Consider the following 15,455-nt stretch of genomic DNA (forward strand, 5'->3'; position numbering starts at 1 on the left):
AGAACTTCTTGCCTTATTCAGTATCAAATAGTCTGTTCAAAACTCTCAAGGTAGCTGCTCCTAACATCTGTCTGTCAATTTGTCTGTCTCACTCTCATTTTTTCCTGCAAAGTAATTTTCTCCACTCTCAAAGGCTGAATTTAAAGATTTCTTTACAGAGCACTTTGCTTTTTCCAAAGCAATTCTTATGTTCCATCCAATCCAGGAAACCTTCACTGACTTGGTGAGAATTCAGAACTTAAGACAGCAAAGTGGGTGCCAAAACTTTTCAGGAATGAGCTCAAGAAGAAAATACCAAAAGCACTGAAGAAATTTGTGGTGGTCTTTCCTTCTTTCAGACACAGGCTTACAAAGATTGGAGAATGAGAAATAGGGAGGGAGTAGTTGTAAATTTTATTTTTTAATATATGGAACAAATGTAAAATGTTAACTTTTGTTAAATCTGGAAGACATGAATCTGTCACTCCTGGATTCTGCCTATTTTAACTATTACATAATTGCAACTTTTTAAATTAAGTGAAATTCAACTAGTAATGAGCTAGTAAGAATTTAAGGACCAGGTATCAGTTATGGGAATAAAGAACTGGCCTACCTTTCAAAGGCTTTGTAAATGTTTTCCATGTAATGAATCTTATTTCAAGGAAACAAAATATGTGAAAAGCCAAAGAGACAAAGGAAAACATTCAAATTATGTAAAGACCTCTCCTTTGTGAAAGAATAGACCATAGTGTTTCGTTAAATATAAAACACCAGTGCTGTGGTTAACAGGAGGCCTAATTCCCAGCTCCACATCTTTCCAGGAAAATAGCTACCATCAAAGTATGTCTCCTGGGAGAGTCCAGTCAGGTTTTCTTTTCTGTAACTGTATGAATTTGGAGGCTACACCACAAGAATGACTGTCAAGCAACATATAATCTAGTTTGACCACAAATTGTATTCCTAGGCAAGTCATTTGCCTTTTCTGTAACTCCACTTTCATGACTGTAGAGTGCAAACACTGGTCCCTTGAGACAACTCTTGAAGCTCAGTGGCCCTTACCAACATTTTCAAGCAAAGAGCTAAAATAAAGTAAATGAGGTTTTCTGCATGTAAGCCCTGGCTTTCTGAACTGGCAGAGCATGGTCTTTGAAGTTGCAAAATTTTCCTTATCATTCCCTTGAATGGGGAACAGCTAGGCAGTATTAGCAGAATGAGTACATCTACTGGAAGCTGAGTGACCCTGCTCTGCAGCCCACACAATAAAACACTCCTAACTACACAACAGATGAAGAGGAAATGTAACTTGAATAGCATTTCCCTCTTCAAACAACTGATCCTTTGGGATTTTCACTTCAAACCTCCCAATTGTTCAAAGTAAATAAGGCTCACAGCAAAGGCCAACCAATCACACCTCAAGAAACAAGCCTCATCTCAGTGGGAAAAAAATGGCTGCTCCAGATTCAACCTCCCACCTCTTGGACAAACTGTTTTATTTATTCACAACTGCATCATTCTATCCAGCCAAGGTTGACCTTCCCTAAAGCACTGGAACCTGAGACTCAAATGTAGAGGGGTCGGTGCCTAAAACTCCAAGCAAACACCTTAGGTCCACTGCAGTACCGTAGAAGCGTAAATAAAAGATCTCAACTTTGCTAGGAGATGACTTCATCCTTTTCAGTCCTCTAATTCCTAACAAGTAATCCTCTGAATTCCCAACTCCAGTCTTTGGACACAATACACAGAGGCGGTAGCACACTGGGACAAGATTAGAAAGGAATAGGTCTGCAGCTGCTCCCACCTTATGTGACTGACAGAGAAAAACCAGTTAGGGCCACTGAGACTGAAAACAAGTGGTCTTCGGATAAGAAGAATTCCAGTGTCTCTGAGCCTTCTCTGGAAAATGTCCTGCCTCCAGTTCCCTAGAGAGAGAAATCTCAGGATCATTAGCAAGCAATGAGGCTGAACTCAACTTTAGTGAAGGTGTATAGGGAGATAGGTGATCTCTAAGGTAACCAGTTAATTGCCAATAAGGAATGATAATAATAAATTAGCAAATACTAATGTAAACTAACTCAGTTCTGCAACAGTTGCATGGAGACAACAGAACAGTTTACTCTGGAAGACATCTTGTAAGCTGATCTCCACTGAGAAACACATTGCCTCAGCTAGGTATGCAACAGGCTGATACATAATACAGGCAATGTGGTAGCTTTAGAATGTCTGCTGGCACAAATAGAAACCTTGATTTTTGAACAAAACTGGCGGAAGCGTGCTTGGAAAGATGTAGACTGCCTTGTTTTCCATTATTTCTTCCTGCAGCTTGATAGTTATTTTTGACCCTTAAGGATAAAATTTAAATGATTCCAAGATCTCATAATAGAAAACTAAAATTTTTGAAAAGCAATCTCACTAAATGGTTACTCAATTTGTTGTAATTGAAAATTATATTTTATATCATCTCTATGCTACTCAAATGAGTCTCCTGATATCCATTAATTTTCTAGTGCTTTTCCAACCTGACATCTGATAAGCTTGTTGCTCTCCCCAGCCCAGAGTTCCCTCGACTCACTGCTAGTCCTTAACTTTAAAGTTTAGAGTTTTAAAACTCTGTTTTAAGAACTGAAGCATATTGAGCTATTTCAGCCTCTTTTACTTTTTCTTCAAAGACTAACTGATGTTTTATTTTCATTATTTGAACTAAGATGAGCATGCATTTAAGCTTTTTTAGAAGATTATTGGATACATTCAGTTCAGTTTGCCACATATGACCTCGTTCTGCACACTCTTCCACTGCTTCCACTATCACTACTTATGAAGCTGATGTATGAGTGAGAACAGCAGAACACATACAGAAACAAACATGTGCTCATGCTCCCACACACACCTTTTAGGATGCCTTAGATCAGAGATGCTAAAGTGTGCTAGTGAAAGGCAGAAAAATAGAAAGAGAAAATTCAAGATTCAAGATTGAAGACAAAAACTAAATCCTTATGCAACAATGACTGGAATTCTAGAAGGTTTTGCTTACCACCATTGAATCCCTTAGACTGATCATCTCAGAAATATTCAACATCAGAGAACTAAAATATTTAAATGTCTCAAGAAAGAGACCAAATATTTGTAGAATTTCACTCCTCTTAATGGCAAGAAGAGAAGAAAACCAAGACTCCATTCCCAGTGGAAGAAATGAGCTGTATCTGCTACCTCTAACAATGGCTAGGATTGTCTGATGGCAAAAGGCTTGCCCTCATGCCATAAGATTAGAAGAAACATTATATACTGTACTACAGAGCTCTCAAAACAAATTGAAATGCTTTTTGAAATGTCTTACAAACTGATAAACCCTCTACATTCTCTACCTTTTTAACCAGCATTCCTTTCTTCATTTTTTCTCCCCCATACACACACACACACACACACACACACACACACACACACACACACATTCTCATTTAGGTCCAGATACTAAGCCTACAAACTAAGCAAACCAGGAAGCCCATAAATGAAAATTTCACCCTCTGACTTAAAACATTTGAAAGATATCTAGTATCACTAATTCTACAAGTCCTCTGTAAATAAGAATGGTTCCTCCCACTTCGCTTTCTCAAATTTGTGTACAAAACTAGATCCACATAGAGGATTTACCAACCAACACCAAGGAATAGATAAATAATGATGTATAATCCTATGCAACATTATCTCTACAATATGAAAAACTAAATTCCAGTTCTCTAAATAGTGCTCCATTCTCTTTACCTTATCTACCAAATTTTATTCAAAATTACATTCCCTTTAGTTTCTATAGCTAAGAATGTTTAAAAGAGGCTAGGTTTATACAATGATTCAAAAGTCACCTTTAGGGCTCCAGTCTTCAGGATAGAGCCTCAGCTCCAGAAAACCACAAAGCAACAAGAACAAAAAATTACCCACAATTTAGTACCACCAAAGCTTGTCAAATTATGTATAAATGATGGCAGAGTTGTGATGGAAGGACAAAGGAATACTAAGGAGCCAGAAAAGTAACTGGTCATTAGGAACTCTCTTCTATTGTTTGCCTGTGAAATCATGTAGGTGATCATAGCTTAGCTTCTCAACTAGAATGTAAACATTTAGATGGCAGAAGACACAGCTTATGTTTATTACGTATTCTCAAAGTATCTGCTACACAATTGAGTACAGTTGCGACTATGAGAATGTTTACTGATTTGATCTAAATCATGGTGCTAAACTTCAAAGTAGGATGAAGGAGAAGCAGCATGTAGTAGGCAAGTTTAGCATTTGTAACTTCACTCATCAAAACTGCCATTTCGAGTAAAGCCTATAACTGACTGCAGTTAGCAAAGGGAGTGAGTTTTTCACAAAAGGTAGCCTAGCAGAGTAATCTAAAATGTAGTGACCCTTGGTACCAACTTGAAAGATAAGAACTTAACTTATGCTTAACCAATAAATATTATCCTGAATCAAAATTATCTGTTTACTTGTTTGTTTCCTTGTAAGCTTCCTGGGACTAAAGTTCAAATGTTTTATTTTGTATCCCTGGCAAGCAATACATATAGTGTATGGCACATTCTACATGTTCAATTAATGTCAGTGAGTTGAATTAATGCGTAGGTGAAAAATGGTTCATTGAAATAATATACAAGCCAATGCAAATAATATAATATGGTTTATTAATTTTCATAGAATCACAAACTTATACTTCAGTGCTATAATCGCTTAATAAATATTTTTTCTTTGATGAACTACTTAACTAATATGAAAAATATAAAGAAATAATAGGAAATATATCAGGATATTATTATACTGGTAATCTCACTGTACCCTGTAGTAGTATTTAACATGCCATATTGCAAATCACCTATTCACATTTTTGTGTCCCTATTAGAATGTGCATACACTATGTTTTTCAGCACTACAATTCCAGAGGCTAAAGTAGTACCTTCCAAAAGCAGATACTTGACATATATCCACTGAATGGATAAGTGAATCATTCTTGCACTTCTATAGACTTCACTTGACCTAACTATTCTATGCAGTCCACTTTTAGAGGGTTCCAACATGGTGCAATAACAGAAAGTGTCATTTTTCCCATGCGGAATCTTGTAACAGATAAAGGTTAAATGGTCTGGTTTGTGCTCAGCAATGCCCTTTTTCTAAATGGGTTTGTTGACTGAGTTCTCCAAGATTGCATACTGGATATACATGCTTAATTTTACACTGTCTACTATATGGTATCTTGGATCTGTCAAGCCCTATATACCAGATCTGTATAACTTTGTTACATAGGAGAGCATTTGGCTTTGTGAATCAAGAAGATTATCAGAACTGAGACTTTAGCTTTTCTAAATAACTGAATCAGTCCTTTGTTCATTCTGCCAAAGGGGAAGTCTCAGGAAGTATATCAAGATCTTTGATAAATCATGTAATCATAGTCATATGTCCACCACCCCTCCAATTAATTTTGTAGATACTGGAGCTAACATTTGCCTTGTCTCTTAAACTGATTGCGTAAATAACTGTCTTGCCCTCAGGATTCAGTATTTTTGTCTATCTCCCCAAGCAGCAGCACTGTCAGCAATTAAACTCACAACCTTGATATCTTTCACTTCCAATGTCTAATGACCATAATGAATAGTCTGGCCACACCTTTTGGAAGTTTTATCTTTATGGAACCAGTCTAAATTTACCTTTGGTTTTAAGACAGGTGCCTAGCGAGACATACTCAGGTGAGCAGGCCATAATAGTGATTCCTCTACTCTTTAATAAAATGATCTATCATTTAGGGCACCTATAAATAATATATATATTACACAATGATATGTTCTTTGGAAAAAACGCTGCACAGCAGATGTACCTATTTAGTAGATGAGAAGAGAGATCAAGAAAAATTCCATAGAAAGAAGTAATTCTACTATAGAGCACTACATTTTTATCTCCTATGCTAAGTTATTGGTGGTCCACATGTAATATTCCAACTAGTCTACAGCTCGACATCCTAGCTATATTGAGGGATATTAATAATTATAATTGAACCTACCTGGTACAATATTAGACTTTCAGTATGCCATTATTTACAGAATTATAAACTTAAAATATTGGTGTTTTTGTTGCCAACAGAATATTGTCAGCTTTTTTGTCCCATTAATTCTGGTGGAAATTATATTTAAAGAACTAGGGAATCAATATAAAAATATCAGGCCATTTTAGGTATATGATAACCTGGGTAGATCAGGGTGAATTATTTCTGAGACAGGAATGTATCACTGAAATAGTAGTCACTGGGAAATACAGAACCTGGCGATATATTCTTCCCTTTTTGATGGTCTGTTCTGTGAGTCTCAACAACTCACTTAATATCTCTGGACTTCTCTTTCATAATTCACTAGGCAGTCTATCAAGGTATTTGATTAGGAGTATCAAGAAAATAGTTGTGAAGCTGTTTTGATAAATGTGGAAATATTCTCCAACTTTACAATATCCCTGTCATTTGTGTCCTAGAAGAGAACATACACTCTCAGTGTATCAAACTTCCAACCAAAGAGGTATTTAAGTAATTCAAATAAAAGGAAATCAACTTAAAAACTGGTATTTGGGGGCTGGGCAGGCAGCATAAGCGCCTGCCTTGCAAGCAGGCAGTTGTGAGTTTGATCCCCTGTACCGATAAAAAGGAAAAAGACCAAAAAAAAAAAAAAAAAAAAAAAAAAAAAAAAAAAAAAAAAAAACTGGTATTTGTAGCCTTCCACCCAGCCACCAACATTGCTTTATCTCTGTACCACCCTGAATATTTCAATAGCCATCAAACTTCTGACCACATTGTTGTTCTACAAGGATTCCATCTGAAAACATTCAATCATACTAAAGGGAAACAGAGTTAACTCAAATGCATAATTAATTCCTAAAATTTTCATATTAGTGACAGCAACCTCCTCAATCTCAAACATTATTAACATAACTGCTAAAAAATGGCAAAGTGACTTTTTAAAATATTGCTTGCCGCCCATTAACCCGCTCATCCATATTCTTGGTAAGATGCTAGCAAACAGGAAAATGGTGTTATGGAGGTAAAAAGCAAAGGTGTACTTTTGGAGATTGAACTGTCACATGACGACCCCCCCCCCACTCCAGCATGAGAGGGTTTCAACTTATTTTCAGTAACACTGGGTGACTTTGCTAAAACTACTTCCACTAGCATACTGTCAAGCATGCCATATTTGCAACAGCTGAACCAAGCTCAGACCCCTTGGGTTCCCATACCCCGCAAAAAGCCCTGTTAAAAATCTATACAAAAGAAACTATACATTGGGTTGGCCTCTTCCCCACAAGAAGCCCTGTTAAAAAAATCCTAAGTGTGGACATTGGCTTAGGCAGAAAAATTAATCAAACTTTGTGGGGATGTATCTGAGAAAGTCTCATAGAGCTATTTGTCTGCACTCACCTCAGGCAGAGGCACACCATTGATGATTAGATCTGGCTGCTGGGGGCCCTGGCTGTTGAAAGAGTGATGGTAGATGTGGTTTGCACTGGTATTTCGGGTATTCTGGTTCTCCACATTCAGGAAAGTGCTCTCAGAGCGGCGGCAGCCCAGAGGCAGAGTCTGCTGGTGATAGTCGAAGTAGTTGAGGGAAGAGGTCAGGGAGGAGCAACTGACAACATTCATTTTGTCTGTCTCTTCTACATCTCGGGGCACCAGGCGGATGTCATTCTTACTGATTTTTTTCTTCTTACTTGATTTCTTTTGATGCCCATAGGAGTACTCAGCGATTCTATATGATAGAAAAGGCAGCATCAATTCATAATATCCTTCTAAACCATACACTGATTAATAAACATTAAGCACCCTAGAGGATTGCACCCCATTTCTTCTCCAGCTTGTTATTCTGGTGCATTACATCATCAGATTTCTCCTCGTGCTTTTCGCATGAGAAAACAAGCTGAGAGACACCAAGTTTTCATATTAAACATAGTAACCTCCCACTGTCCCCAAAAAAAGTTCCTATACTTTGGCTTTGTGATTTTTCATTTTGGGTGGCTAATGAGAAGGGTGAGGGAATGGGGAAAGTTGAGCCTCCGAGAGAGAGAAAGCCTAAAAATGCTTAAATCTGGATCTTTACTGGAACCCAAAGGAACTCATAGGTGAAAAAGTCTCAGTTTAACAGAAAAGGAAATAAAGACAAAAAAAAAAAAAAAACCTTTCCCGTTCCTCTAAGCATAAGCTATGTGGAAGCATCCTGAATCTACTTCCTCTATTACTGATGCAATCAGTTTTGGACTGGGGCAGATTGGACCCTGTCCTTTGATATCTTCTCTGCAACTCTTCTCCTTATTCTCCTCAAAGCTCTAGCCCAGATCCCTTCAACTTTCCACTCCATCCCCTGCTCTCCTAGAGAAATCTGATAGCCAAACCCATTTGAATGGGGTGGGGTGCATAATGCTTTACCACCTTCTCCTAAGGCTCACTTTCTCTTCTGCCTTTTTGTCTAGGTCCTCACTAATGTGAGAAACCAACTTGCAAAGCAGACACATGCTGTTTTGTCCTTTGATAAAACAGCCAAGGAGACAATTGATGGTTAAACAATTACTGCAAAGAATGTAAAGGTTAGTGCATTCAGCATCCTTCTCCATTTAGGTGTACCTACGAGCAGCTGTGCTGCAACTGGAACATAAAAAGCTCAATTTAATTAACACTCACATAGACCCAGCTATGTGCCTTACAGAGACTAAGAATTAAAAGACTTGTCAAAAGAAATACATTAAAATGTAGCCAAATTCTCAGTGTCATTTTATTACTTTACACATAATGATTCCAGCTTACTTTTTGGAAATTCAATTTCTGGGCAAAAATCAGCAAAACAATAAGGTTAATAAATAATACAGGTTGATCTTTGCAAGGGAAAGACTGTGCCAGTATTTTCACTGACAAGGGTAATTGTCTGAATACAAAAATGGGAGCCCAATTTAAGCAGCAATTGCAGACCATCTTGCAAGTCTCATAAATGAAAGCATTTCAAAAAAAGTTCTATAGAAGTAAAAGAAATCTCTGCTTAATCAAATAGAAAAACACTCTCTTAAACTTTAGGTTTCTAAGAACTCTGAGCAGATGGGGAAATTGCATGCCCACGGAGGGAATTTGTTGCTCTGTCACCAGAATAGAACTAAGCAATTTTATCCTTTCTCTTGGTGCCCAGCGAGATTTGAAGCCAAGGTAAACTGATTCTACTCAATCCTGGAGCATATAATATCCCCCAAACCCCAGAAATAAGGTTTCTTTTGTTTTCTAATATTTTTGAAAAGTAAATGAGAAGTTCCAATCATTTTATTTATCACGATGGGTAAGTTTGGCAATGCTCCATCCAGTTATTCAACCAAGACATTCTTTGCACACCCCTTTTTGTATTGACTATTTAATTAAATTATACTTCATTAATTCCAAAACACCATAGAGAAAGGAGTGCTTTATACCATATACATTTGGACGAAGTTTGAGAGCACTAAGACTTGCAATCCCCCATTCAAATGTTTTCCTTGTTTAATGATCTCCCTGGCAAGCTCAGAGAAAGAGCTCTCACTTCTAGTCATACTACATCACTAAGAGGTGGCAAAGCCTTAACTATCTTTATTTGAAGCTTATTTCTTCTTCATCAAGAAATAGGACTTGTGCATTAACTTCATACTGAGAAAAGGGCTTTAAAAGTGTGCATTCTGTCATTATCTCCTTATAAACAAAATTTTATAGACCCTGCATTTTTCTTCCATAAAAATCACCACTGGCAGTCACAGGTTTCAAAGGTAAAAGCAATATTAATTTCCATTTCTCCCATATGAAATGACTCAGTGCTGAGGGAAAGAAAAGTCATGGCCATTTCACTAGTTACAGGATTAAAGCATTTATGAGGCATTGCAGCTGCTCTTTTATGGCATCTGATTGATATTCATGTGTGGTTAGCATTTGTCTACTAACTTGTGTAATGCAGAGAATAGTAAAAGGAAACAATAATTGCATGGCTGTTACATATTCAGGCACTCTGATTCACAGCAATGTACATTTCAGAAGGTGTCAAATATTAGTCTGACCTACAGAAACATATTTTGACTGATTAACATGCAAGCACAGATGGCAAAAATGACACACTATATGTGTAGGTGTGCTGAAAGCATACACACACATGTGCGCACATGCGCAAGAACATACACACACACCTCTTGGTTGGAAACAGAATATTCATTCATGTCCAGCAAAGAAACAACTTTTTTCAACCATTTTGATGAGATATTGCTGGAAAAAATTATGTGTGTTATTCTAAAGTGAATTTAAGATATTCTTAAGACTTATTTTTTTCTATCAAATCGTAAGGAAAAACCAGCAAGACCCTCTAATATGCTATTCAGGAACTTTTAAAAAACATTACATATCATTTGAGTTTCCCTATTTTTCTTCTCTACTCGTTTCTAGTCTCCTCTTACCCTTCCAACCGTATACATCCTGCACATCCTTGTAAGGAAATATAAATTCACAGTGATGTCCACTGGAAGAGACCAGATCTTAGTGCCACAGCACAGTTCCACACTAGAGGAAAGCAACAACTCCAGGAGACTGCTGTTTTTACTGAAATATTTGGAAGCAAAGTCTTGTTGCTCATTGGGATATTTGGTCTCCATATAGTAACCGAGCACACACTGGATCACATGCAGATGTCTGCCAGGATTTCATTTTATATATCCAGATGTTTGTGGGCTAGATACAAAGCAAGCCAAGAATAGACTTAAAAATCATTAATCCCTTAGTTCTCCATACATTCCAGTTCTCTACTCTCCCTGGTCTGTTTCCTATCTTGGACTCCCACTCCAAAGTTTCTTCCAGAGTTTATCTCTCCAAAAGAAAAGGGGAGCTACTAGCACTCCCTTTTCTTTCAGTACCTGTCCCCAAAATACTGAGACCCAGTTCTCTCTCTCTTGCTCTTTCTCTCTCTCTTGCTCTTTCTCTCTGCTGGCTCCCCCTCTGTCTCTCTCCCTTTAGCCCTTTCTCCCTCCCTCTCCTTTATCTAGTGATCTTTCTTTAATTTTTCTACCACAACTTAAAGAGACACGTGTGCAAATTTTAAAATGATAATTGCTTTGCTACTCATCATCATTAAGAGACAGAATCCATTCAAATAGCAAATTATTGTCTTCCAGCAAATTTTCCAATCAAAAGAATTGATCAACTTGTGCTGTCACAAACTTCACCCTCCACAAATAAGCACTCTGAATAGGATGCATGCATTTCTGTAGGTAACAATAGCACCAGGGTTTCAAGGCAAGACAGACACACCTTACTCATTGGAGACAAAGAAAAAAAAAAATGAAAGAAAAGTTGGCTTTACCTGCAGTTGTAGGTTCGAATCTCTTTGTTGTCTCGCTTGCATTTGATTGCCACGAAGATCATAGTAATAAAGAGTATGCCGGCAATGGAGCCCAGGGCGATAATGAAAATCAGAGATAGGTTCACTGAGCCCATTGATTCTTGGGCATCAAGAGCTGGGGACAGGTAGATTAGGATCAGTGCTGAGGCAGAAAGAGACATTTTGCCATGGTCGTGGGCCACCACAATAAGCTCATAGGAAGCCTTGGAACTTTCTCCAAAGGTTCGTGTGGTTCTGATTTCCCCATTGACCTGGTCTATTTCAAAAAAGCCACGGTCCCCCTCAGTTAAGTCATAGGTTACTCTGCCATTCTCTCCCTCATCATAGTCGTCTGCCTTGACAACCGTCACCAGGTAGCCTATGCCTGAGTTTCGGGGGATGTAGACCTCGGCAGTGCCATTTATCAGAGGTGGGGCGGTGATGACCGGCGTATTGTCATTGACGTCCAGGATAATAACCCGCACTGTGGCATTACTTTGCAGGGAAGGAAGGCCGCCATCCTTGGCCAGCACCTTGAATTCAAATGCCTTTGTCTGTTCGTGGTTGAAAGACCGAAGTGCATAGATATCGCCAGCGTTGGGATTGATGGAGACATATGTAAAAACAGGCATGTCCCGAACCTGAGATGGCACTATCTGGTAGGAGACACTGCCATTGAGACCAAGGTCCGGGTCACGGGCTGATACAGAGAGCAAGTACGCGCCAGGAGTATTGTTCTCCTGCACAATGACCTGGTAGTAGGGCTTAGAAAAGTGAGGGTGGTTGTCATTCTCATCAGTGATGCGCACAGTAAAGGACTTGGCACTTTGCAGCATGGGCACCCCACCATCGCGTGCCTGAATGGTAAGGTTGTACTGGTCATGCTGTTCTCTATCCAGCCGTCCATCCACCAGGATAGTAGAAAAACTTTCATACTCTTGCAGCCTAAAGGGTACATTGCCCAGCAAACGGCACTGCACACGTCCATTGAGACCTGAGTCGCGATCAGACACACGAACCAAAGCAATAACGTAGCCCGCGGGGGCGCTCTCACTCACCTCCACAAGCTCACTATTGACAGACAGCAGGTTGATAATCGGTGGGTTGTCATTGGTGTCTAGCACGTTGACCGTGACCTTGCAGTGTGCTGGTATAGAGTTGGGCCCCAGGTCCTTGGCCTGTACGTCCAGTTCATACACTCGACCCTCTTCATAGTCTAAGGCACCAGTGACAGTAACCAGGCCACTGTGTGGGTCAATCTGAAAGAGTTCACGCGTTCTGTCGTTGACATAGCCATAGAAAGAATAAACAACCTGGCCATTAGTGCCCTCGTCTGGGTCACTAGCATTGAGGCGGATGACTGGTGTATTGGGAGGCGAGTTCTCAGGCACACTCACCACATACGTGGACTCACCAAACACAGGGTTGTTGTCATTGGAGTCAGTCACCTTAATGCTGAGGCCAACGGTGCCCAGATGCGGTGGGTCACCGCCATCAAGAGCAGTGATACGAAAACTATAATGTGACTGTGTCTCGCGGTCCAGGCTTTTCTCCACCACTAGTTCAGCAAAGCGAGACCCGTCGCCCCGTGTCTTGATCTCTAGACCAAACAGCTCGTTGGGCGTGAGCTCATATGTCTGCACTCCAAAGCTTCCAGAGTCCGGATCATAAGCGCTGTCCAGTGGGATACGAGTGCCAGGGCTGGCCGCTTCTGAGATCTCTAGCTCAATCTGTGCTGCCGGAAAACTAGGTGCATTGTCATTCAGATCCTTGATCTCTACCTTAATCACACAGATCTCCATTGAACTGGACATGACCTCCAGAGAGATGATGCACTTTGGACTCTGGCGGCACAGCAAGTCTCTGTCGATCTTCTGCTTGGTGACCAGCAGCCCGGAGCTGGGATTGATGTCCACCAGATGTGGAGCCGAATTGGACACCACTCTGAAGGCAGAGGCCTGCCGGGGGTCCAGCGCGAAGCCCGCCTCCCGCGCGTCCTTTGCTACATTAGCTATGACTGTCCCGGCGCGCTGTTCCTCTTCTACTGAATACTTTAGGTTAATGAGGGCGGCAGCTTGCGTCCACAGTACCGCCAACAGCAGCAGCACAGGCAGCAGGAGAGACTCCATGGCTGCGCGAGGCTCTGCCTGGCCTCGCCTCTCCACACCCCTCCGAGACCGACGCCGCCGGCGCTCCAGCTTCCTGCCGTCTCGGGCCGCCTGTTGCGCGCGCCCCTTAGCCCCGGAGGCCGAGGGAAGAGTCCCGCCCAGGGCGGCCCGGCGGCGCGGGTGATATACCCGCGCCGGCTCCAAGGCTGAGATTTTGGTGGGCTTGTAGGGGGCTCGCTGGGGGCTCGGGGACTCCAAGGGGCCGAGGGAGCGCCGCGCGGCCCCGAGCCCCTTCCCTCCAGCCCGGCTACTCAGTTTTCCCCCTTCAAAGTTAGCCAGGCGCGACTGCCCGCAGCAGCGCAGGGCTGCAGATCAGGCGGCGTCTGCGCTGCGGAGACGACAAGCGGCTGAGTCAGGACAGCACTAAGAGAGAAGACACGGAGGACAGTAGGGGCGAAGCCTTTCAGGCACTGGTCGACCCACTGCAGAGCGCCCGCAACGGGACTGGCGAGTGCGTTGTCTGTGCACCTGGCATGCGCAAGGACCTCCCCCCAAAGCACTCCCGGCTCACTGCGGAGAGATGACCCGCCTGGACCGCACTCTGCGGGATCCGAGAGGGCCACACTGGCTTGTTCTAGGCCTATTGAGGAAAGAGGTTATAGCAGGCAGGAGTCTAAGTTGCTGGCAAGCGCCTTGGGAGCTCTGGGATCTGCCTGAGCTGGTTGGCAGTCCCGGGGCCGGCAGAAGAAGGGGGAGGGGAGAGAGGCTACCGCCGCAAGATCTCGCTTCCTCGTCCTGAGGTTGGCGTCGGAGGGCTGTGGGGCGAGTCTGTCCAGGGTCCGAGGTGCTCACGAATTCTCCCACGCACACCACACACACACACACACACACACACACACACACACACACACACACACACAGCGCGTGGTGGGTTGTGGGCGTTTTCGTCTCCAAAATTAAAGTTATCAGCACAGCCCAGAGCCACGTTAAGTTTCTGAAAACCGGGAAATGGCAATTTGTTCAGGAAAAATCAAAAGTCCGAATCTTTTCAACGGCCCAGCTGGGCAAGGGAAAAGGGGATGGGGAGAAGAGAAAGGGTAGGGACAACAGTACCGGCCAGGAGAGGCGGGGCTACAGCTGCGATTACCCAGGGCTTCTCCACCTCCCTCTTTTGAACTGGGGTGTAGCTCCAAGGGCCGCCACCGCTGCCGCCGCCACCGTAGGAAGCTCTCCTAGCTCAGTCGCTGGTCGTTGGGGTCCGCCTCAGCAGCTGCCACAGTCGACGGTTCTGTCGCCGTCAAAGTTTACTTGCGGGAGCGTCTTGATTCCATCCTTCCGGAGAGGTGCTGGCCGCGCTGGCTCGGGCTCCCTCCCTTGCCTGGCGTTTGAGCGCTGGGAAGGTCTGTGCTGCTCTCCGTGTCGCGCTGTGCGCGAACGTCTGAGAGAGGAAGAGTGAAAGTGCGGTGTGAGCAGTGTGAGTGTGGAGTATGAGCGAGTAGGAAGAGATGGGTTTTGGGTGGGAGGTTTCGAATCTCGGACGAAGCGGTTTAGCTGGAATGCTGCGGAGACAACGAACCAAAGGTCTGCGCTGGGTTAGGGACGCGATTGCTAGAGCCCCTCAGGCAAGCCAGGCATGGTGAGCGAGAGCTGTGCTGCCGTCTGCGCTAGCTCTTCGGTCTCCCCACTGCACCAACCGCCACTGCTGCTGATGCTGCTGCTCCTCCGGATGCCGCAAACTACTGGCTGTGGAGTCTGGAGAGCCGAAGAGAGCGGTAGCTGCCGAACCGGTCTACGCCAGGCGCTGGCCAATCAGCGTGCAGACCAGAGGACTCGGGTCTTGGGGAGGGACCAAAGCGCGTGGGGGGCGGAGAGGGGCGGGGTCAGACTGAAACTTACACACAAGCGGGACAGAGACTCACTCTGGTTTGCTGAGCCCAGCTGGAGTCTTCTGAGGCCGGACAGGCTGGACAGGCAGGGGAAAGAGGGCAGG

At 42.7% G+C, this 15,455-nt stretch overlaps 1 protein-coding gene across 2 annotated transcripts in view; it reads right to left on the reverse strand.

The window, feature by feature from the left end:
* Pcdh19 (protocadherin 19) overlaps positions 1–15,225 on the reverse strand; it is a 132,261-nt gene extending 117,036 nt beyond the window's left edge. For both annotated transcript variants that reach the window (XM_005004165.4, XM_003470961.5), the window contains exons 1-2: positions 11,340–15,225; positions 7,415–7,742 (exon numbers count right to left, since the gene is read on the reverse strand). In XM_005004165.4, coding sequence (XP_005004222.1) covers positions 7,415–7,742; positions 11,340–13,486 — 2,475 coding nt within the window. In that variant the 5' untranslated portion in view covers positions 13,487–15,225. The remainder of the gene's footprint in view (positions 1–7,414; positions 7,743–11,339) is intronic.
* Positions 15,226–15,455: the final 230 nt, after the last annotated feature.

The sequence above is a fragment of the Cavia porcellus genome, unplaced genomic scaffold (genome assembly GCF_034190915.1).
Source record: "Cavia porcellus strain 051 isolate PalLab524CR breed Dunkin Hartley unplaced genomic scaffold, mCavPor4.1 scaffold_3, whole genome shotgun sequence".
In the NCBI taxonomy this organism is placed as follows: domain Eukaryota; kingdom Metazoa; phylum Chordata; class Mammalia; order Rodentia; family Caviidae; genus Cavia; species Cavia porcellus.